General features: G+C 46.2%; 1 protein-coding gene across 4 annotated transcripts in view; it reads right to left on the reverse strand.

Moving 5' to 3' along the window:
* Positions 1 to 2086: 2086 nt before the first annotated feature.
* ATP10A (ATPase phospholipid transporting 10A (putative)) overlaps positions 2087 to 24443 on the reverse strand; it is a 188381-nt gene continuing 166024 nt past the window's right edge. The window contains exons 14-21 of one of the 4 annotated variants that reach the window (XM_082618100.1): positions 20010 to 20337; positions 17426 to 17502; positions 14117 to 14242; positions 9589 to 9789; positions 7546 to 7626; positions 7363 to 7467; positions 6740 to 6927; positions 2088 to 6595 (exon numbers count right to left, since the gene is read on the reverse strand). In XM_082618100.1, coding sequence (XP_082474226.1) covers positions 6004 to 6595; positions 6740 to 6927; positions 7363 to 7467; positions 7546 to 7626; positions 9589 to 9789; positions 14117 to 14242; positions 17426 to 17502; positions 20010 to 20337 — 1698 coding nt within the window. In that variant the 3' untranslated portion in view covers positions 2088 to 6003. Of the gene's footprint in view, positions 6596 to 6739; positions 6928 to 7362; positions 7468 to 7545; positions 7627 to 9588; positions 9790 to 14116; positions 14243 to 17425; positions 17503 to 20009; positions 20338 to 24443 lie in introns of all 4 variants that reach the window. The other 3 variants (XM_082618101.1, XM_082618099.1, XM_082618102.1) reach the window with 3 other exon arrangements.

Consider the following 24443-nt stretch of genomic DNA (forward strand, 5'->3'; position numbering starts at 1 on the left):
GGGACATGTAAAAGTTTGAGATTAGATCATTCCCTAACACCATACACAAAAATAAGCTCAAAATGGATTAAAGACTTAAATGTAAGGCCAGAAACTATCAAACTCTTAGAGGAAAACATAGGTAGAACACTCTATGACATAAATCACAGCAAGATCCTTTTGGACCCACCTCCTAGAGAAATGGAAATAAAAACACAGATAAACAAATGGGACCTAATGAAACTTAAAAGCTTTTGCACAGCAAAGGAAACCATAAACAAGACCAAAAGACAACCCTCAGAATGGGAGAAAATATTTGCAAATGAAGCAACTGACAAAGGATTAATCTCCAAAATTTATAAACAGCTCATGCAGCTCAATAACAAAAAAACAAACAACCCAATCCAAAAATGGGCAGAAGACTTAAATAGGCATTTCTCCAAAGAAGATATACAGACTGCCAACAAACACATGAAAGAATGCTCAACATCATTAATCATTAGAGAAATGCAAATCAAAACTACAATGAGATATCATCTCACACCAGTCAGAATGGCCATCATCAAGAAATCTAGAAACAATAAATGCTGGAGAGGGTGTGGAGAAAAGGGAACACTCTTGCACTGTTGGTGGGAATGTGAATTGGTACAGCCACTATGGAGAACGGTATGGAGGTTCCTTAAAAAACTACAAATAGAACTACCATATGACCCAGCAATCCCACTACTGGGCATATACCCTGAGAAAACCATAATTCAAAAAGAGACATGTACCAAAATGTTCATCGCAGCTCTATTCACAATAGCCCGGAGCTGGAAACAACCTAAGTGTCCATCATCGGATGAATGGATAAAGAAGATGTGGCACATATATACAATGGAATGTTACTCAGCCATAAAAAGAAATGAAACTGAGCTATTTGTAATGAGGTGGATAGACCTAGAGTCTGTCATACGGAGTGAAGTAAGTCAGAAAGAGAAAGACAAATACCGTATGCTAACACATATATACGGAATTAAAAAAAAAAAATGTCATGAAGAACCTAGGGGTAAAACGGGAATAAAGACACAGACCTACTTGAGAATGGACTTGAGGATATGGGGAGGGGGAAGGGTAAGCTGTGACAAAGCGAAAGAGAGGCATGGACATATGTACACTACCAAACGTAGGGTAGATAGATAGTGGGAAGCAGCCGCATAGCACAGGGAGATCAGCTCGGTGCTTTGTGACCGCCTGGAGGGGTGGGATGGGGAGGGTGGGAGGGAGGGAGATGCATGAGGGAAGGGATGTGGGAACAGATGTATATGTATGACAGATTCACTTTGTTATAAAGCAGAAACTAATAAAAAATAAATAAATAAATAAATAAATAAAAATAAAAACAACTAAAGATCAAAAAAAAAAAAAGCTAGCTTAAGCTTGTTGGTTTCATTAATATAGACATGTCTTTAGAGTCATCAATGTTAAGTATAATACTTCTGTTTTACCTAGGTTTACTGAAGGTCAAGTTTATGTTATTCCTATTGCAAATTTGTCAGTAAGAAAATTAACTCGACGTGAAAAAAACTTTTAAGGAAAGTAAGACGTATGTCTTCAATGAAAGAAGGTGTGAGGAATAAAAAAAAATACTGAAAAAAGAGCTGTGCATGATCAGGATTTTCTAAGATTGGATTAAATTTAGTTGGGCAAATGGATTTTGTTGGGAGTAGGCTGAGGCAAGACTGGATTTGGTTTCTCCCTCCAAAGTTTTCTTGAAATGCTGCTTTTGATAATAGATTATGTAAATTTCTTTGCCTTTAAGTGACCTGTTTTTGCCTTTGAGACTTCTTTTAACTCTGGTTAAGGAATAGGTATTGTCTCACAGTGACCTTGATGGTATTTGACCAAGTATTTTAAAACTTTTTGACAAACTCCCCAAAGATCAAATTTTAATTAATGTTCTTTTGATTTACAGCTAACTTTGGAATGCTTTAGAGGGCCCCTGAGGCATCTCAAAGAAAAATACTTAACTAAGACTATTTGGTATGTTAAATGTAATCATTCGTAATTCTGGTTATTGTAACCAAGTTTCTTTATCAATTACACTGTAATCAGAGGTTTAACCGTGACTTTTAAGTGTTTTGTCATTTATAGATGGCTATTTTTGTACTCTGATGCTGTTACAAAAAGTGCTTCATCATCAAGAAGATTCATAGGAAGGCTAAGGAAACAGTCACAACAGTTCCATATCAAGATGATGGCTGTACGAGGATTCCAGCCCATACCAACTTAAAACAAGGAGCTGTCCTGTCCCTGGGGTCCCTAGATCAGGCATCTAGAGATTTTTACTCCCTGACAGGCAGGAGCGATCCCCCTACTCAGCCTTGAAGCAGTTACAGAGATGGACTGTTGCCCCTCTACTTCCCAAAAGAATATGGGAGTAAAATCTCTGACTGGGGAATGAAAGAGGAGGAAAGGGGGCAGGGTACAACATTTAAAAGAATGGCATAGCCATTGAGGACATTAACTGGTTAGAACCAACTAGGTCCAAGATGGCAGAAGATTTGACTTGAGCCTCATTATATGCTCATCATAATACATCAACTAAATGACACACCCACCAGTGCCATGACAGTTTCCAGGCTGACCATAAAAGGTCAAAAAGTGGACAGTGGCCCAATTCCTGGAAATCCCTGCCCCTTCCCCAAAATAGTTGGAATAATCCTCCCACTCATTAGCCTATGAAATTACCCATCCCATAAAAACTAACCACCCCATATTTCGGGGCCTCTCGCCTTCTGAGATGGCCCACACTCCATCTGTGGAGTGTTTCTCTCTAAATAAATCCACTTCTTACCTTACCTCTCACTGAATTCTTTCTGCCATGAGAATAAAAAAACCCCTGAGCTTCACTAAGTCCTGAGATCAGGTGTGTGATTTCAATTAAAAGACAGTGGGTTCAAGTCCCAACCTGGGTTTTGGCTGGGTTTGAGTCTGGCCCATGGGTTCAAGTCCCATCTGAGGTGCATGGTTTCAATATGTGTAAGTAATGATTATTTGGTCTCTAATTCCAATATTCATTCTTTTTAAAAGTTCATGTCTTATTGCATTACCCAGAAGTTCCAAAAAATATTAAATAATACTGGGTTATAACAAGCAACTTTCCTTTATCTCTAACAGGAATGCCTTTAGTGTTTCACATAAACATTAGTTCTTGGGGTCACCACACATTTCCTGAGTGCATTCTAAGAGCTAGGTTCTATGCTACTGCCAAGGGTGTAAGGTGAAGAGGACACAAGATCTGACCTCCAAGAACTTAAAATTGGTTTTGTATAATGTCAAATACTTAGTCCATCCATTTTGTCACCAAGAGCAAAGGCAGCCTTCTTTATTTTGGATTTGTAATTAGGATTGAGTGACATGACATGTACTCCCCAGGGTTCTTCTGAGATAATCATGGAGTTCATCTCTGTAGTATGTTCATTTGAGATGACTTAGCTGCTTGTGATAATATTATTGTAGGCTTCTATAAATATTCTTCATCCTTTGGGCAGCTAACTGCCAATGCCCTTTATGATGCTTTTTTCTCTGAAATGGCCTTGGTAGGCATATTCACAAAGCCACTTCCTGGATCATTCCATTTCCCAAGAGGAAGTATCTATGGAAGAAAGATGTCTTTGGAAAGAAGGTAGATTGTGAGTGCAGTAAAATCTGGAAGCTGGGGCATTTTGAATTATCAGATTCTCAGGTAAATAGGTGTCTAGTTCTTCTTGTACTTTGTACTAACAACCATTACCTTAATTCAGGAAATTTCTTCCCAGGGAAATTCTTTTTATATGTGTTGCTCCAAGAAAACATGAGGTAATCTCAGGCGTGGGGGGAGGGGGCGGGCTAGGACAGCACCACTTTCAGTCCTGGGCATTGCTGGCTGCTGAAGCCCTTCCACTCCTTCTCTCTTGCCCCACTAACAGGACCCAGATACTCCTGAGTATCCACTCATGCAGCCCAGGTACATGGAAGGGAAGCTGACCTCTCTCTCAGCTCCACCCTGGAGCCCATCAGGACATTCTCACAATTTGCCAGTAACTGGTTTAAGGCTGTCCTGCAACTGCATGAGGTCAAGGAAACCAAGACTCTGCTCAGGTTGTGGAGAGTGGCACCCTCTTTCTCCTCTGGAGCACGATGTGAGCACATGTCCTGGGATGGTTCCAGTCATGTCATTACCAAGAACAGAGCCAGCCTTGGGATCAAGCTGATCCCAGAAAGCTGAGTGCAGGGAGAAAGGGGAAAGCCCAGGTCTGAGTTGCATGTTCAGTTGCCCTGGAGCCCACCTTCTCTCTGGCCTTGCAGACATGAGGCCTGCCTTCCCTTTCCATCTGACTAGAGGAGGTCCATCTTCTGTCACATGCAATGAGCCACACATGCTGGGTAACCAGCCATTATTGCTGGCATGCTGTGCTCAGAAACTGCTTAGTCCTGAGATCCTCCGACCTCTGCACATCGCTGCTCCGGGGACAGGCAGCCAAAGGAGTCCTAAGCAGGAGCACACCCTGCTCACTTCACATCTCCAGGCTGAGCAAGCAGGCAACTCACAATGGCTGGCAAAGTCAAAGAGAGGGTTCTGAAGAGTAAATGCTATATAACTGCCTTGGATTCTTATAATCTTTTCCTTCTCTTTTTTCTCTGTTTAGAGACAGAAGTAATGACTCATAAGACAAAAATCTAAAGAGCCCAGCCTCTTGGTGCAGGGAGCTGGTGTAGCCCATGTCACAGTGTCCCAATGTGCAGCTTGCATGTCACCCAGTTGTTTCCTCCACAGGGTCTAAAAGGACTTGCCATGAGGAAGTGCCCTGGAGTACTCAGAATATGTTCTGTCAGTGTAACCGAGCAGGACCCTATGGGGTCTTCCCAGGACAGACCCCTCCCCCATATTCTCTGCTATAGCTCCTCTCTGAAGTACCTAGATGATAGTATCTGATGCATATTTCCTGAGTTTTCCAGATGCTGGTACCACCACCAGAAGGAAGAAATTAATGTTTGATGATCGTGAGCCCTAAGGATTGATCACCATCAGAGAATTGTGCACAGCTGATCACAGACCCTGCAATGTCCCTCTCTCACCTGGCCTTTAAAAATGCTTTGCTGAAACCCTTTGGGGAGTTTGGGGTATTTTTGAGCATGGGCTACCCGTTCTCGCTTAGCCCTGCAATGAACTTTTCTCTGATCCAAACTCTGATGTTTTGCTTTGTTTGGCCTCACTGTGCATCAAGCACATGAACTTGCATTCGGTAACATTAGGTCACATATTAATAATACCACACAACAGTGGCAACCCGAAACGTTCTCTTTGCAAAGTGAAGGTTGTTTATTGCTTGTTATGATTTTAACAGGCGAGACCCTACATAGGAACTATAATACCTACAGGTGGTCTTTACCAAATGCCTGCATAGAGTAGAATGTTGGAATGAATTTCGTGTGTGTGTATGTGTGTTTTCCCAGAGTTCTCACTTTCCCTTTCCTGGTGAAGCAGAGCCCACCCTCCCAGTGGTGGGACTGAGAGACAGACAGTGGGGATCTCTGCTGGGGCCGTGTGCGTGCCTGTCACCTCCCCTCACACCGTGCACACCCACCCAGGGTTCACTGTGCTCACACGCATTTCCACTAGGGGAAGGCAAACATCACACATGTTGAAGAAAACCAATCAGACTGCATTTTCTTATAAAATGAGATGAAAAAATAAATCTAAACCCACCTCTCAAGTGTCGCTCTTCCTTAAACTTTTATATACGATAAAGCTCTTATTTTTCAATATACTCTAGTTAGAAATTTTAAAAAATAAACTTTCTTTTTTGGTACCTTTCATTTCCTGTGTTGGCCTTGGAAATATATAAAATACATCTTCCTAGAACTCTTCTGTGCAAATAATAAACATAAATAGTATTAACATCTATGTTATAAAAAAAGGCATTTTGAGGTTTTCACCGCTGCCACCGCCAGCTGTAGTCCCTGGAAGGAGGTCCTAGAAGTAGTCCGTGGTCTGCCCACTCAAGCCTCGCAGGTCCTGGTCTGGCTGTGGGGGGCTGGGTAGGAACTCGCCGTCCCGCTTTCCATCTGTAAACCACTTTGGGAGAACTGTAGGACGCTTCCCAGCCCGCTGACCAGAGAGAGGGAGGAAATCCAGTTGAGTGAGCTGAGGCTGGGCAGGCTGAAGATGGACGACAGGGCAGCTGCCCTGCTGGCACTTGTGGGTTTCATCTTGGAGTCCCCTGGACAGCCTTCCGGGATCACCTCCCCTGGTGAGGAGGATCCTGGGGTCTGGCTGCCCAGCCCTTCCAGCAGGGTGTCCTCCCTCAGAGACACGCCCATGTCCACCATGCTGGTCTCCCCGCTGCCCTCTGGGGAGCAGGCCGACTGCTGTGTGTGCCAAAACACCTGCGAGCTACAATCCTGGGAGAAGGACCCCAAGGCACTGATGTTCCTCTGTTCTGACGGTTCCGTCCTCGGTTCTCCTGGGAGGTGTCCCTGAGCAAAGGTCTCTTTGGGAGCCCTGAGTTTCCTGGGGGACCTTCTAACCAACTGGCGTTCCAGCTGCAGTTGGGTGGGGAAAAGGCTCCCCTGCAGGGCTTTGAAAAACAATCTGGAAAGAACATATAGAACACAGTCAGCTACTGCTGCAGTGGGGCCTTTGAGCTTCTGAGACTCGAACAGTACAGGAACACAACAAAGGAGAATGCTGTCAGAGCCCAAGTGGGACCCAAAGGCCACTGTCCCTGATACCCACCTGGGCAGCAGCGCGGCGACGGGTGCTATGAGACAAATGAAGTAAAACACAGGGTCGCCCATTAACGTCTGCATGGTCCAATAGGGGTTGGATGGAGGGTAGCACACTGCACAGGAAGCATTATAAATCAAAGCCACGGTGAAAAATAAAAGGATACTGAAGCCACAAGCCATCCAGTTGAGCCAGGTCTGAGGTGGAAAAAGAAAGACAGGGCTTTTATCTCAACAAAAATGCACTGGTCCTCTGCAAGCGGAGGATGTAAGAGGGCGGAGTGGGAACAGGGTGGTCGGTGGGGCATGGAGCCTTGAGAAGTGGTGGACCGGCCTGAACACAAATGGGGAGATGGAAGTCAGGTGCCAAGGGAAGGAGGGGGAAGGAGAGCGGGGGTGGAGGGGCTCGGGCAGGCAGGAGCCCAGCGCTGCCTGGGACAAGTGCTGCTCCCACACCCTGGGCTTGCGTGTGCATAGCCGGCCTGTGCATCTGCTTTTGTTCTCATCACAGTGAGGCCAGCTTTGCAGTCCCCCCAGCCCCCAACTCAAAACTCTGCTCAATCTCACAGAATGTGCACGGAAGTAAGCAGATCGCAGACCAGCCCCCTTCTGGATCAGGCCCACAACTCTCACCCAGGTCTTGGTTTCTATACCCAGGTGCAGGAGGAAGGTGAACAGCGCGATGGCGGTGATGGGGGTCCCCCAGGTGAACATGTCTGTGTCTGAGTCGTGGTAGGCCTGAAAGACAGCGAGGTCCTGTGTCTGTGTGTTGCCAGATAAAGCTGGTGGGAAAGGCTGGGCCAGGTGCCAACTTACCAGGTAGGGAATGAAAAAACACACGAGGCTCTGGAAGGCAGCATCAGCCATGTTCAACCAGAACGTACGAGGCCGATATTCCTGAGACACAAAAACAAGCACGGAGATTACAGGAAAGGTCTCATCTCTTCAAATGGTTTTCCGTCACCTACGGGGGCCATGAAGGCACAAGTCAAGCACCCCAGGGACACCTGCTAATTCAGGACCTTGGAGAGGGAGATCCTGGAGTGTGGAGGGCTGGTGAAAAAACACTACAGAAAGGCCTGCAGGGGCACATGGGGCTGAGTAAGTCACTGTGAGCATCTGTGCCCACAAGGCCTGCTACAGCATTCTTGATCAACAGCAGAAAGATGAAAACACTTTCTAAATCCCATAAGGAATTTCCCTAGACAGGGACTAGTGCATGAAATTCCGGCACCTGCCCCGACCTGAGCCGTCTACTTTGTCAGGGCTTTGCTTCCCTCCATTGGTGGACCAGCTAGAATATTTCTTAAAAGTGAGTTATTTTAAAATTAGATCATGGGTGTTTCCTAATGTTAAAATCAAAAAGCTGCCTACCATGGGCAAAAAATGCTTTGAAACGGACTAATCAAGTCTTCCTTATCTAGATGCCCCAATCTGTATTTGGCACTGCTGAGTTCTGAGCTGCTGGTGCCAGCACTGGCCCGCAGGCCGCACAGAGCAGGCAGGATGAGCGTTAACTGAGCACTTAACGAAAGCCAGGCCCTTCCCATTTGTCCCCAGGACAAATTCGCTGTGGCCACCTAGGACGTGAGGCCTGGCTGAGTGCAAGAGCTCCCCCAGGTGGCAGGTGACAAGCAGAGGCCCTCCTCATCTACCTGACCCTCAGCAGCCCCTACCTACCCAAGGCTGCCTGTGGGGAAGTCAACTCTTCAGTACATCAGTTCCGAATGAGAGACCATTTGGGAGATGCGGGGATCCGCTCCTTGGGCACTCGTATAATAATTCCAACCAGCCCAAGAGAAGCACTCACAGGGCTTTCTTTAATGGCCAGCTAGGAACAGCTGGTAATTAGCATGTCAATCTATGTGATGTATTGACGTAAACATGTATTTTATACATCATCTGTTTGTGTTCACTTGTTCTTCCCAGGGTTTCCCTAAGGGTTTATTTTCCCATTAATCCCCATTCAAAGGAAATCACATTTCTTTGGGGGTGTTTTAGAAAAATCTCTGCTCTGCCTGCAGTCATCCCACGTGACTTAGATTCCAAACGGGCTTTCCTTGGGCTCCTTGAGACTCCTGGTGTAAAGACAGTTTTCACCTCAGTACACTTTTTAAAAAATTTTTTTTTTTTTTTTTCCAAAAAGCTTTAGGTAAATTGATATACAAAAACCACACACTTTTAATGTACACATTTCGATGGGTTTGGGCACATACATACACCCCTGATACCATCACCACAACCAATCAACTCTCTACTTAAATAAATGCATTGCAGTCAAGAGACAGAATTCATTGTTTTCCTCCCACTGGTCAGATTCTAGAATTTTAACTGTTTGTTCCACAGTGTCCATTTTTTTCTTGGAAGATTTTATTTTATTTTAAAAATTTTATTGGAGTACAGTTGATGTATGATGTTGTGTTAGTTTCAGGTGTTCAGCAAAGTGATTTATTTATACGTATATATATTCTTTTTTCAGATTCTTTACCCATATAGGTTATTACAGAATATTGAGTAGAGTTCCCTGTGCTATACAGTAGGTCCTTGTTGGTTCTCTATTTTATATATGGTAGTATGTGTATGTTAATCCCAAACTCCTAATTTATCCCTCCCCGCCAATGTTTCCCCTTTGGTAACTATAAGTTTGTCTTCGAAATCTGAGAGTCTGTTTCTGTTTTGTAAATAAGTGCATTTATATCATTTTTTAAAATTGGACTCCACGTGAGTGATACCATATTTGTTTTTCTCTGTCTGCTCAGGGTGTCCATTTAAAGGCAGGTGTGGGGACCTGAACTTTCCAGGAGCTGGATGTGGAGCGTGGAGGGCCAGGAGATGGGGTGGGGAGATGGGGGGCTTCACCTCCATGTTCTGGCCGCTCTTGTAGAGCTGCGGCTTGGTCAGCAGCACATCAGCCGGCACGTCCTTGTCCAGCACCCCAGTCACAAGCTGGGGAAGCGATGAGAAGAGCAGATTAAAGAAGATCAGATACCACTGGTCAATCATGGCGGACGCAGAGAAGCCACAGTAAAACTGGAACCAAAACAGGAGGCCCACGAACATCTGCGATCAAGGGAAGAGTGGGAACAAGCAATTCTCAGCTGCCCTGCAGAATCTTGTCCAAGGGAGCGAGGGCTTTGCAGAGTCTGACTGTAAAGACTGAATTTATAGGCAGAAATTGTCTCCAAAGACAGCCCTCACTTTGGTGCCCTCTGTCTCTCCCTCCCCCTCCCCCTCCATCCTTGATCCCTCGAGCATCAAAGACCAGCATTGGGAGCTGGGAATTCCCACCAACAGCCCTTGGAAGGATGGAGTCTTGGACCCAAATGCCACAGATAAGAGAAAACAAAACAAAGGTCTGGCAGGGTCTAGGGTGGCTCCCATCTCAAGAGGGCTGGCTAGGTACCTCACCCATCACGAGGCTTCTTTCCTTGTGCTCCTCTCTGTGGCACTAAACCAAACCTACCTGGGCTACACCCTGGATCCTGCCTCCCTCTTTTAATGAGGAACAGTGTGCAATTATTGACTCGCATGGAGGGGAGGACACACACAAGCATGGCAGTAAAGTTGATGGTGACACCAACATCGCTGCCTTGACTGAGCCCTGGCATCTGCTGGGCACTCTGTTGGTGGGTGAGCTGCAGGCATTATCGCTGGTCCCTACAGCTACCCTGAACAGGAAAGTGAGGTCCAGAGAGGTGGAAGAGCCTCCTCCCATGCGCAGTAGGAGCTGGGTGGACCTCTTCCCACCATTACTTGATCACTGGACATCCGTGGCCTGATGTTATATGGGGCGCATGGCAGGTTAGCAATTGCAAAGCATTCCTACGCTTATTAGCTGTGCAACCTGGCACAGACCATTTAGCCCGTCTGCCTCAGTGACCTTGTCCGTGAAATAGGCACACCAATGGTACTTAGCTGTGGGGTTGTGGTGAAGATTAATGACTAATGCACCTTCAAGTACTCACAAGAGCTTCCTGCACGCTGAGATGCTCATCAGTGGTTTGTGGTCGTTACTGTCAGCAGGACCGTTATTTCTTTTGTTTGAGGCTCAAGCAGGGCCAGTGTGCTCACCCCATTTAGAGCAAAGTAAACTGAGGTCCAAGATGTCAAACGACTGGACTATGGTCATTGTATGAGTAACAAATCCAACTTGCTCAACCACTCGTGGCCTGGAGGAGCCATGGTGGAAGAACATTCTCTGCTGTGCACCGCATACAACGGCCTGGGTGTGGGTTCTGGAGCTGCCACTGTGCACATTTCTGACCTTGACACAGTCATTTAACCTCTCTGAGCTCGGGTTTCTTGACCTGAAAATGGCTTGTTCCAAAGATCAGAAAAAATGATAGTCTACACTGATATCACCTCTAATGACACAGATCCTCCAGGACTTGTTTCAATCTATGACTTAATGCAACTTTTCCCCTCCACCCTGAAAACTGACAAACTTGGCTTTTTCATTGACTTTCTTCCCTTTTTCACACCCACGCCTGCTTTTCTTTCTCCCATCTCCTCAGGCACAGCCTAATGAGTCATCAGTGAGCAAGTGGAGTCAGACAAAGAGGAGGAAAAGTACTTAGATACCTGAGACTTTTTTTTTTTTTTTTTTACTGCAGTACCCAAAAGCCTTCTCCCCAAACCACTGTTGCTATGGAAAGTTTTCTTCTCTGCTCCTTACTGGAAGGAAGGCCACCTTATTCCTAAAACTAATGAATTTCTCACTTTGGGAGGCAGAGTGATTATCCTCGAATTTCTCAAGTAGATTAAGTACTTGTTAACAGAAGCCTTGCATCTTATACAGAATAAAAACAGGCACCCCTTCTCCTTCCTTGTCCCCCTCCGTGAGGACAGATTCACCGTGGCAGGCAGGAGCCAGTGACTATTGCAGGCGGCCACTCTGGGCCTCGTCTGCAACTGAAATATTGAATGCCATCCCCTCAATCTGAGAAATTTTCATTAGGAATTACAGAGAGTGGAGTTCAATTCACGTGTTCCATTTTGTTTTGTTTTCAGATAACTCACTCCAGATTGCACAGCTAATGAATTAAAGAAACGGGGCTAGGATTCCACCCTGCCCAGCCCCGCTCACCTTTACTCAAAGCACCCTCCTACCCCCTTGGGAGCTGGGACCCTCCAGGTTTGCAACTGTGTGCTTGGTGGGGAGGAAGGGTGCTAGGGAAGCAATGCCAGGCAGTCAGAAAAAAGGGGAGTGATCTGACAAGGACAGGGACAGCATGGCACATCCTTGTGTGGACTGAGTCCCAGGCAGAACCCAATCTCAATTTATTTCCAGGACCCAACTTATAAAATTAGACATGCCATGATTGGTCCTGAATATCTGTATTAATTTGCTAGAAGACATTTCAGAAAAATGGGTGAGAGTGAGGAGGTGGGAGATGGGAAAAGAAAGGTGGGTCTAAGCCTCCGGAACGAACTATAAGAACATGCACAAGAGCTGTCCTGATGGTAGTTCAGAGTGAACATGGAGATTTAAAATGGAATTAGAAATAAACAAATAAACCTTTTAATTTATTTGATTTTGTTTCAGAAGACTACAGGATGATCTTGACTTTGAAGCTGTGCATTTCAGCAGGGTAGGTTTATGGGACTACTCTGCAGAGTCAGTTACCCCAAGAGTTTATTTACTTTGCCTCCTTGTTTGTACATTCAACCACAAGCTATCAGAGGCAAGACGGACAAGTAGCAATCCAGCAACTTCTCAGCAGAATGTCTATACCTCACTTACAAGTAGGGTAGGGTCCTGAAATGGCCATGTGGTCCAGCCTGGAGGACTATGGCTGCCATACAGCTGTCTGCCAAGGACATAGTAGTGAAAGAACTAAGATTTAAATGTTAGGGTCAACAGGAAATGGACCAGGGCCTTGGATCAGAGTCCCTGGAGAGACAGAACTGTCCTGAGCCAGACAGGTCTGGGAATGCCTTAACTGAAGGGTCAACTACAGACTGAGCTGGCCAGAGAGGGTACCTGATGGCATCCCCTTCCCACTGGCCCAGGGTGGGCACATTTTTTTCCCGATTGTTTCTACTTTATTAAATCTGGACCCCAAAGCTTCAATGCCATCAATTGCTATATCAAAGCCCATCTGTATCTGAATAAACAATTTTCTATGAAATCAGTTTAGGTCAAAATCAAACTTATCATTTCACATACTTCATTCACTGGTTCTGAACAATCTTTTCTTTTTTAAAAAAATTAATTAATTTGGGGGCTGCACTGGGTCTTTGTTGCTGCGTGCGGGCTTTCTCTAGTCGCGGTAAGCAGGGGCTACTCTTCGTTGCAGTGCACAGACTTCTCATTGCGGTGGCTTCTCTTGTTGCAGAGCATGGGCTCTAGGCGCGCAGGCTTCGGTAGTTGTGGCATGTGGCCTCAGTAGTTGTGGCTCGCGGGCTCCAGTAGTTGTGGCATGCGGGCTTAGTAGTTGTGGCTCGCGGGCTCTAGAGCACAGGCTCAGTAGTTGTGGCGCACGGGCTTAGTTGCTCCGCAGCATGTGGGATCTTCCCGGACCAAGGCTCGAACCCGTGTCCTTTGCATTGACAGGTGGATTCTTAACCACTGCACCACCAGGGAAGTCCCTGGAAAGTCCATCTTAATCCTGGATTTACAAGTGAAATCATTTTATTTGCATATTTATGGAGATGGTGCAGTGGACTACGTGTTGTAGTAGAGTGTAGTAAGTTGTAGTAGAGCGTCAATGTCTAGTGCGGAAGTACCGTAAATAGAAAACTATGGTAAAATGTGACGATGCCTATGGTTGACAAATACAGAAGCAACAATGCAGCCATAGGAGTATGTATATTCATGTCGGCCAGGGGAACGAGGAAAGGCTTCTCGGAGACTGCTCAGTATCAGGATCAAAGCCTGGCTGAGTCCTCTCATGCTGACCCAGGACTGCCAATCACACTCCTGCTTATCTTCTGATCCCCTGCCTGCTCTGGAGAGAGCACCAATCAGAGCACTCCTGTCTGTGGGCACCTCGGCAGACCACTCCTTAGAGACCAAGGGACAGAGTGGTCAAGGGCTTGGAAGCCGGAGTCAGATGGATGGGGGATGAATGCAGCCTCAGCCACTCATCGGCTGATGACCTCATGCAAACCCCTGGACCTTGTGGTCACTCTACTTAATATAAAGCTCCAAGTGGATGTTCTCCTTGGATCTACCTGTTTCCATCCTCAGAGGTGCAGGTGAGTTAAGACTTCTGAGCCTGCAGGGTAAAACACCAGGCCAGGCCTGGGGAAAATCCACAAAGGTCAAGGAGGGTGGGACCAATGGGAGGCTGTGGGGTAGCCCTCCAGCCACGTTCAGGTGATGGTCCTGTGAATCTCAGGCCTTTCACGTCAAAAATCCTCGACACTGGCACCAAATACGTACTGTGTTTTTGTAGAAGAAGTACAGCACCATGTTGGCAAGTCGGGAATAGCACCAATGTCCATGAACGATCAAGAGCCTCTCGAGGTATCGGAATTTGGGCACCGCGAAGTCGCTGGCCATCACTGCCTTGAAAGGGAGAGAGTTCCCGTTACTGGTGCCGCTTCACTGAGCCTAAGGTCTGTCTCATCTAGCCCCAAACACAAGGCGCAACATGGACGGAGAAATCCAGTCTGAGTTGGCTGTACCACCGTCTCCCTGAGGAACGCCTGCATTTAAGAAAATTCCAATCTCAACAACACTCTAGTTTAGGGATATCGCCCTAGAGGACTCATTTAAGATTTCAAATATATGTAATTGATGGATTTTTAAAGTTTTTGCTTTTTCTTTTCCATGCTTTCTTTTCCATACATTTCTGCTTATCTTTGAGGATTATTCCACACAAAAATGTTAAGTCTGCTTTTCAAATTTTATGGACTTCCTTAAACAACACGTGGAAAAGAGTAGGTGATGTTGTCCCACCTGTGCAACAGAATAACATCGTTATGCACGACAGAAAAGAATGAAGACTTAGAATGTCTGCTTTCTGAACCCAAACACAAGGATCTGAAAGCAAATAGTGTCTTTACCCCTCTTCCTGTCAACATGTAGGAGTCAAGGGTTTTGTGCATCTTTTCTTCCTTCCTTCATTTATTCCATGATTCATCCTCTCAAAAATCATGTATTAAGACCCTCCAGTTGCCAGGCATAGACTTGGAGACAGACACCATCACACAGGGTCCCTGTCCTCAATGGAGTCAGTCTAAAAACTCAAAGGGTTGCTGTTAAACAGAGTTAAGGAGAGGCCCAGGGGGTCTTTGAGAAGCAGCCCCGACCCTTGAGAACTGCAGACAGACCCCTCCTTCCAGGCCCTACCTGCTTCTCCAGCCTTTGGCCACAACTTTCCACCTCCACACCCCAAACACACTGCTTGTTCCTCCGTCGAGGGAGCCTCCCCAACGCTCCCAGTTGGGTTAGAGCCTCCCGTCACATCCTCAACAGGGAAACTAGTGTTTCTCTTTCACAGCACTCACTACAATTATGACTACTGGTGTAAGTTTAAAATACTTCTCTGTCTTCCCTCTCTGGTCTTTCTGAACATCCCATGAGAGCCAGGACGGTAGATGTTGTGATCACCCTGCAGCCCTAGTTCCCAGTCAGTGCTTGGCCCACGGGGCACTCAACAAACATGGTTGACCAGAAGACTACAAAGACTGAGCACCTCAGAGCTACAGAATCTCCTTGGTCCCCTCTGTCTCCCTGCCCTGGACACCCTTCCCACCTTGGCTGAGCTGGGGAGCTGCAATCACCCTCCCTCTTCCTCAGGGACTCAGCTTGGACTCCTTGGGTCCCTGCCGCCACAGCGCCCCACAAAGTGCATCTCCCAGAGAGCTCTGCACAATGTCCCTTTGCTTATCAGACTGACTAACATGCAAACAGGGCCACATTCCCTTGGGTAACCTGAGCCCTTAGAGCAGTAAGAAAAGGTGTCCAGTCTTACTGCCATCTTACATAATGTGCCCTCAAGAAAGAAATATAGCTTTAAACAATACAGAAGCATCCAGTAACATCCCACGCAGAAGTCACGTCCACTCAAAGCCAAGTCTCAATAGGAGCCCTACAGCTTGGCTGATCCCCACACCTCTTTCATGGCTCATAGACCCCTCTGGCTCCTGCCCTGAGGCCATGCAGTGGGGGCAGCTCATGCCCCTCCTCACCCACATGCTCAACCTTAGAGACACTGATACAAAGTGGATTCACTGGGTGCATTTCTCTGCATATGTGGTTTACAAGCACTGCCCTGGGTAGCTTTTCACTCTAGGAAATGAATGCAAAGGAGGCAATGCTGAAAAAATCAGAAGGAATTAACTATTTTGTTCATTCATTTAACAGATGTTTTTTGAGCTTCCCCCATGTACATGGCACCATGAAGAGGCACGGATGAGTCCAAGCTGGGCTCTATTTTCAATTTTATGGAGGAAGGAAAATGTACAATAAGGTAACACAAGTCAGAGGAGGGGCAGTAGGAGAGTAAGAAGGTGCTGAGGATGGGCCCAAGATGGAGCGACCTTGCTTCTGGCTCAGGACTTTCCATCTTACTGCGATTTCAGTGTCAAGTGAGAAAATCAACAAGCCTGCACAAGCATGGCACATGAGTGCTCAATAGCTAATTACTGACTGAATGCATCAATGAAATCGACCAATGACCAGTGACCAACGTGCTGATTTTTAAAGGAAGACAACTGGATAGATTGTTCCTGAAAGTCTCCACCAAGTTAAAAAACACTGTGACTGAAAGTTAATCAAATGTCAGCAATTGTTGTAATGTTACATCCAAAAGAAGTACATCTTTTTTCTTTTAGATTTTTTTTTGATGTGGACCACTTTTTTTTAAAGACTTTATTGCATTTGTTACAATATTGCTTCTGTTTTATGTTTTTGGTTTTTTTGGCCATGAGCCATGTGTGATCTTAGCTCCCCAACCAGGGATCGAACCCACACCCCCTGCATTGGAAGGCGAAATCTTAACCACTGGACCACCAGGGAAGTCCCAAGAAGTACAATTTTTTTTTTTTTTTTGCGGTACGCGGGCCTCTCACTGTTGTGGCCTCTCCCGTTGCGGAGCACAGGCTCCAGACACGCAGGCTTAGCAGCCATGGCTCACGGGCCCAGCCGCTCCGTGGCATGTGGGATCCTCCCGGACTGGGGCACGAACCCACGTCCCCTGCATCCGCAGGCGGACTCTCAACCACTGCGCCACCAGGGAAGCCCAAGAAGTACATTTTTAATGAACTCATTTGTTCATCGTCTGGATCACATGTCAGGAACCAACACAGTGGCAAATGAAAAATGCAGAAATAAATTTTCACATGAGCAAGGATGGCTGCACTCCATCTTTATAGTGACACCAGGATACAACAGTCCTACAGCAAAGTCCATTCTTCAAATGGTATCACTAATGTTCAGGAGCAGTAAAAAATGCCCTCGAGGGACGAACCATTGACAGCCAGAGGGAGGCGATGACTCACCGTGCCTCACTCCATCCCACCTTTTCACAGAAATACGCTAATAGACACATTCACTGCACATGGCTTCATAAACATGAAGAGCCACCTGCCACCTGGTCTCCTACCACTGGCTTAGCAGAAGGAGAGAACCAGTTGTACTGAAGTCCAACCCTTTAGCTCTGTGGCACAGAGCCCACAAGAAGGCCAGCACAGCTCACAGTGTGAGGACCCCTTGGTCACCCAGGACAACCCCTTTGGTCTTTACCTGCATTCCCTCCTGGCCTGAGAGTCCCACGCCCACGTCTGCCACCTGGATCATGCTGACATCATTGGCTCCATCTCCTAGAAACAGCACGGGCAGGAAGAATCATTTGAGTTGAGATACACAGAATCAAATCAGCTTGATGGATCTTCATGGGGTCCCCATGAGCTGGGTCCTGTGAAGGGTCCTGGGGAGGAGTGAGGAAGAGGCAGTGCAGAGTCTGTCTCGGGGAAGCCAAGTTATGTAGCCAGAAAGAGCCTAGTGGGAGGCTTGCACCCACCAGCCACACCAGGAGGTATTTCCAAAAGTGGTGGCCAGCGTGTCCCTTTCCAGTTAGTACACGTTCCAAGCTACTGGCTCATACACCAATAGAGCCCTTTACGTGGCATCCAGCACAGGAAGAGATATGACCACCACCTTCATTGCTGTTTCCTGAACCACTCCAGACTTTGTCACATGTCAGTCAAGGCTACTCCAATTCATACTCAGGTGAGTGGTTTTCTAAACTGAACGAAGGAGGTTAAACTCTGCCCAAACAAACTGTGGAGCTCTTTTTGCACACCAATGTCCAGCTAACTTGTTAGCTACTGTGCCCACCTTTGGGCTCTTTGAGCATGTGATAAAGGACACTGTCTACTTATTCAGTCACAGAAAATGTGTAGGAATACAGGGTATAGGTCAGAGCTCTGGACACCTTTAGGGAAAGGCAAGCAGAGACTTAAAGTCATTGTCATTCAGTGACAGTGACCGTTCTTGGAACAGGGCAGCATCACCAAGTACCTCCCAAATTTCAAATATGCAAAAAGTGTAGATACATAAAGTCGGAGAATCTCAGACCATGGCTATAGGACATCTCTCCCTTGTGATTCCTCTGTTCTTTATTGCACTGGGCCCAACATGGGTGACGAGTCAATATTTGTCAAATTGAAATTCTGTGAAGCAATAACCTCTGCAGCTTTTTCCAGAACGTCCCATTCAAAATGAGATATGTAGACAATGATGTTCTCTGGATTATTAACCGCTGGATGCCCAGGACTAGGTCACATCCATGCTTTAATTCATAGAAAGAAATGAACTAAAGTTGATTGGTCCTTACTTTCCCTTTCCCTTTTGAGATTCTATTTTGCTTTTTCTTTTCTTTCTAACCAGCCAAGCTTTACCTCCGTTTTCCTAAATGAATGCCACACATCAGTGATTCAGTGGCTGAGCAGGCACTGACCAGGCAGTGAAAATGTGCTTTATCATTCAGGTCTTACACCAGACCCACTGAGGGGCACTGTCCTCATGTTACACAGGAGCAAAGTTATTGGTAAGGGTGCAGACCCAGCCTGCAGACTCCTCAGCTTCTCCCTCCAACACTTGCTCAGAGAGCCCTAAAGGCCCCTCCAGGTACATGAGGGCAAAGGTGGTCCTGAGACAGCCTCCCTGAGGAGGGGCCACCCCCAGAAGAGCTGCCTGTCTTACCTCAGCCTGAACCAAGGGGCCACAGATGAAGACACACTCACTCCCCTTAGCAGATACCATGGCCCTGGGGATGTGCAGAGCCGTCTCCATGACGACCATGCTAAGGCCATCCCCCACAGACTGGGCTCAACACCAGCCTCAACTATCCTGATGAGGCGTCCTGTATGACAGGGCGGCAATCCCTACGTCATCAAGGAGGGGCTGTCACAGACCTTTTGTAGAAAATACGGCAACTATTACTGATTGGTGAGGATGCTTTATTTCAGAGCCAACTCTCACCCCAGTGTGCATTCTATATGCAGGGAAAACAAACTGTTTGATATCGGGGGATCCCAGGGATCGTATCATCTCTTTTCCTGGGCTACCTGCAGTCTCTCCCATCCCTCACCAGCAGGTGGCGCTGCCAAGTCCCTGAACCTCCCTGGAGGCTGGACCTGTATCAGACGTGGGGACACTCCCCTGGGGGAGACAAGTGAGCACCGTGCAGCACGGAAGAGGAGCCGAGAAGGCTCTCCAGACCAACAGTCTGCAAGGAAAAACCACCATTAGATGCACAGTCCTTAAGGAAATGATGCAAAATTTAACAACTATTCAGGCCTTAGGAGGGATTATTCAAATTAGATGCTTGTCTTGAAACAAAGTTCAGCAGACAAGAAGCGATGGGAATTCTGATCACCATGGAGTCCCTGGGTCGTGCAGCATGAAGAAGCCTTGGACTCCAGGCGGCTCACGGCCATCAGAAGCACCTGCAAAGGGCCTTCTTCCTAAGTTGGCCTGGGGTCGTGCTTAGTGTGCTGGGCTCCACTGTGGCCGAGGCTGCTGGACAGTAGTCTTCTGTCGCCCAGGAGACAGTAATAAGCTCCATCTTCTTCAACCACCATTGAATTACTGACTTCCTAATATGTAGCTGTATCTGTTGCTAGTACATTTTGTGGCTTTCAAATCCAAGCTTTATATTTGGAACAGGCTGCCTGTTTCATTGTACCAGGTATGATTTTATAAATAGAAAAAAGCAAGGAAGCATTTTCCCATCCTATAGCATAGCGTAGAAGGGGCAGGAAATTCAAGATGCTTTGACAGGAAGCAGCTGCAGAGGTGGGGGCTGTTCGGCCTGGATACTTGCCTATGGCCAGAGTCATGGCCTTGAGCTTGCTCCTGACCAGCTTCACCACCATGCTCTTCTGTAGGGGAGTCGAGCGACAGCAAAGGACAGACCGGCACTGCTTAGCAAGGAAGAGGAATTTGTCTTCCAGGTTTTTCTCGAGGGCATAGGCCAGACTTCTCCCATCGATCACAAGGCTGGGTCTGGGACCAGAGATGGCAGCTGCAGAGGGCGGGCAGAGTGGGGAGAAGCCCATGCTCACGCCGCCAGCGGTCTTGTTGGCGGCACTGTGGGGGTTCCTGGACTGCACATAGCGTAGGCACTGGTCCAGCAGGGCTGCGCACACCTCCTGAAATGGACACGAGAGGATGGTGCAGGTCACTCGGCCGCATCACAGACCAGGCTACCCGCACAACACATCTGAGAATCTCCAGGGACCCAGGCTGCAGGCTCTGCCCAGGAGGTGGCCCTCCTGAGCCTGGGAAGTCAGTAGAAGTGGATGTCTTTCAACATGAAAGGATTTGAGTTGGTTTAGGGTTCCTATAAGACTCTACTTGATTCCATTATACTGTGTAGAGGTTAGGACAAAGCATTTTCCCTTTGGGAGGGCTGGCCAGACTGGCTGAGCTGCTGGCGAGTTAGGCTATGGGAGCTTTCCAGACACTACCCCATGGTCCTCAGAGGCCCTTACTCAGCCCTTCTTGTTTCCTAGTGAGGTACCAACAAACGCTTCTGTTGTGATTAGCTCCAAAAGAAGAGTAATCAGTGTCTCCCTAAGCTCAGGAAAATGAAGTTAAAAAAAAAGCCTAATTACTGAGGCTTTGAATTGGCAGTGTCCTTCCAAAGCTGTATCTGAGTTCCAGAAAGAATAGGGAAATTTCCTGGGGAACCTGCAAGGTCAGGGGACAGAGGCATAGGAGGGAAAAGTGTTTCCAAGAACGAACATACTCCAGGGAACTCAAGTGGTTCCTGGTCCTCCAGGGAAGGACAGTGAGCCCACAGGTTAGTAAGCAGCTTCCTACAATGCACTGTGGGAATCCAGGTGTGTCTGACAAGCACTTAACTGAGGACCTTTTATATCGAGGAAAGTGAGTGAGACTGGAGAAAAGAAGACCAAGAAGACGCAGCTGTTGGCCTTGAGTGATGGGCAGGCAGCTGGACACACAGACGCACCCCCATGACCACAGCAAGTCACTGACCAGCATGTGCAAAAAGTCCCTGGATACAGGGAGGGGGAGACTTGCTTCCAGGCAGGGCTGGGAGTGGTGGTGACTGGGAAGGCCTTGCAGAGAATGCAGGACCTCATTGCAGGAATACCATGGATGCCCTGGTCCTAGCACAAGGCACTGACAAGGTAGGATGGAGCAAGCACACCCTGCCTCCCCTACAGGTGCAGCTGTGGCACCTGGACAGATTCATAGAGCCACGTTGAGTACTCAGAGTAAACAGCAGCTGTCAGGCTGGGGAAGAAGACTGGCATTCTAAACACACTGAACCACAAGGTTTCCACTGTCACTCTGGCAGGCCCTCACCTGGACCCAGGTGTCACGGAAGCTGGAGGTGGACACCGAGGCAGGGACAGAGAAAGCCCCAGCTCTAGAAGCCCTCTACTTCTGGCTTGAGGAGTGGAAAAGAGAACTTCCAATGCTTAGAGAAAATGGAGGAAACCCCATTTTTATTTATTCTTTCCTCTATTCTCTTGAACCCAGCCCCAGGCAATTCTGCTCTGTGGGCAGCAGTAGGAAGAACAGTGGTAGCACAGCCATCTGTTGCTGGGGACTCTGAGGGAGGTGGTCCTTCCTTCCTATCAGAGCAGCTGTGGCCCCAGGACAGCAAGGCAACGGCTGCCCTCCTTTCTGTCTGTCCTGCCACCACTTGGCCCTGGAAGTCGGTGCAGAAGTACAAAGCAGATCAAGGTAACTCAAACCCCAGCTTTCATGCCAGAGGGAGTCCCAGAAGTCAGAAAGTACTGGAAAAATTGTCAGGAGCGGGGAGCTTGGCAAAAATGTGAGACAGATTCTAACAGCTTGGCAAAGGCCAAACAAAACTGACATTGAAATCAACACCCCAAGGCTGTTCAGAGCCTGCAGCCTGCACCCAAGAGGACTGATATCTTGCCTTAAAAAAATCCACATTCTCCAAATTTAAAATGACCAGAGTGCCATTCAAAATACCCACAACATAACTCCAAATGTATCAGCATATAAAGAGCTAGGAAATTCTCAGTGCCTGTGGTAAAAGACAATCAACAGAAGCCAATGTCAAGATGACATACATACTGGAATTACCTGACAACGACTCTGAAGCAGCCATTATAAAAGTGTTCCAAGAAGTAAGAAAAAATTCTAGAAATGAATAGAAAGGAAGTCTCAGCAAAAAACAGAAGATATAAAGAGGAATCAAATAAAAATTTGAGAACACCCAAAACACATTAATGAAAATGAAAAGCTCACTGGATTCCACTTATGTGCCCATCATTGGATTACATAAATAATTTACATAATTTCTCTGTGCTCAAGGAGGGGGATTATAACCCCCACACTCTCTAAGTGTGAGCTGTGCACAGTGACTTCCTTCCAGAGAGGACAGTGTGAGAATTAGTTTATGGGGGAGAAACCTGACAAAATTAACATCCACAGTGATACGTCATGTTGATAGAATGTACTCTTGATAGATGTGATGAAATGATGAAAATGGCCCTTTGTCTGTGGTCTTCTTCCCCAAAACTCATAACTTTAATCATGAGAAAGATATCAGAGAAATTCCCATATAAAGATATTCTACGAAACACCTGAATGTATCTATCCTCAAAACTGTCAAGGTCATCAAAAATGAAGAAAGTTTGAGAAACTGTTATAGCCAGTAAGAGCCTAAGGAGACATGACGACTAAATGTAATGTGGATCCTGGGGACTACCCTGGTGGTGGTCCAGTGGTTAAGAATCCTCCTTCCAATGCAGGGGACGTGGGTTCGATCCCTGGTCAGAGAACTAACATCCCACATGCTGCGGGGCAACTAAGCCCGTGCACCACAACTACTGAGCCTGTGCGCTCTAGAGCCCACGCGCCACAACTAGAGAGCCTGTGTGCCACAACTACTGAGCCCGCACACTCTGGAGCCCTAGCACCACAACCAGAGAGAAGCCTGTGTGCTGCAATGAAGAGCCCGTGTGCCGCAACGAAAGATTCCACATGCCACAACGAAGATCTCATGTGCTGCAACTAAGACCCAACGCAGCCAAATAAATAAATTAATTTAAAGAAAATGTAATGTGGGTCCTCAATGAGATTCTGGAAAACAAAAAGGACATTAGGTAAAAATTAAGGCAATCTGAATATAGCACAGATTTTAGTAAGTAACTGTATATCAATACCATATTAAAAATTGTAAAGATGTTAATAATAGGCAAAATTATGTATAGGTGAAACAGTACTATCTTCACAATTTTTTTGTAAATCTAAAACCATTCTATATAAAAAGTTTATTTTTAAAAAACCACTAAATGGGCTCAATAGCAGAATGGAGATAACAGAAGAAAAAGTCAGTGACCTCAAAGACAGATCAAGAGAAATTATCCAATTTGAATGAGAGAAAAAAAAATTGAAAACTGAAGAGCACCTGCGGGACCCTTGAGAAAATAACAAAAGACCCAATAGTCATGTCATAAGTCTTACAGAAGAAGAGGAGAAAGTGCAGTGCAGAAAAAGTATTTGATGAAATAATGGCTGAAAACTTTCCAAATCTGGTGAAAGACATAACCCCACAGATTAAAGAATCTTAGCAAGTCCCAGATTATAAATCAAAAGAAGTCCATGCCCAAACACATCATAATGAAACTACTTAAAATTATAGACAAAGAAAAACATTGGAAAGCAGCCAGATATAAATGATTCATTAGCTATGGGGTAATAATGATTCAAATGACTGTTGATTTCTCACTAGGTACCACAGTAAAATAAAGACATTCTCTGATGAAGAAAAGCAAGAGCATTTGCCACCAGTGGACCTACTCTAAAAAATAGATAAAGGAAGTTCTTCCTAGAGAAGGGAAATTGTGCCACAGGGAAACCTGAAACAACAGAAATGGAAGAAGAGCAACAGAAATTGTAAATATAATTTAATTTATGTAAATATAATTTATTTTAACTAAATATAATGGACCATTCTTTTCCTCTTGATTTCTTTAAAATATGCTTTTAGATTGAAAGCAAAAAATATAATATCTGATGAGGATTTCAATTTATGCAGTTGTAATATATGACACCTTCAACGTTAGGGGGAAGAGTAAAGGGCACGTGGAGTGGTAAGATTTCTTCATCCCACTGATTCTAAGTAGACTGTGACAACTTAAGTATGCATAGTGTAATCCTAGAAAATACACTAAAAAAGCTAAGTGATGTCGAAACATAAGAGACAAATTAAAATGAAATACTAAAAAATGTTCAAATAACCCAA

The sequence above is a fragment of the Mesoplodon mirus genome (genome assembly GCF_964341445.2).
Source record: "Mesoplodon mirus genome assembly, chromosome: 4".
In the NCBI taxonomy this organism is placed as follows: domain Eukaryota; kingdom Metazoa; phylum Chordata; class Mammalia; order Artiodactyla; family Ziphiidae; genus Mesoplodon; species Mesoplodon mirus.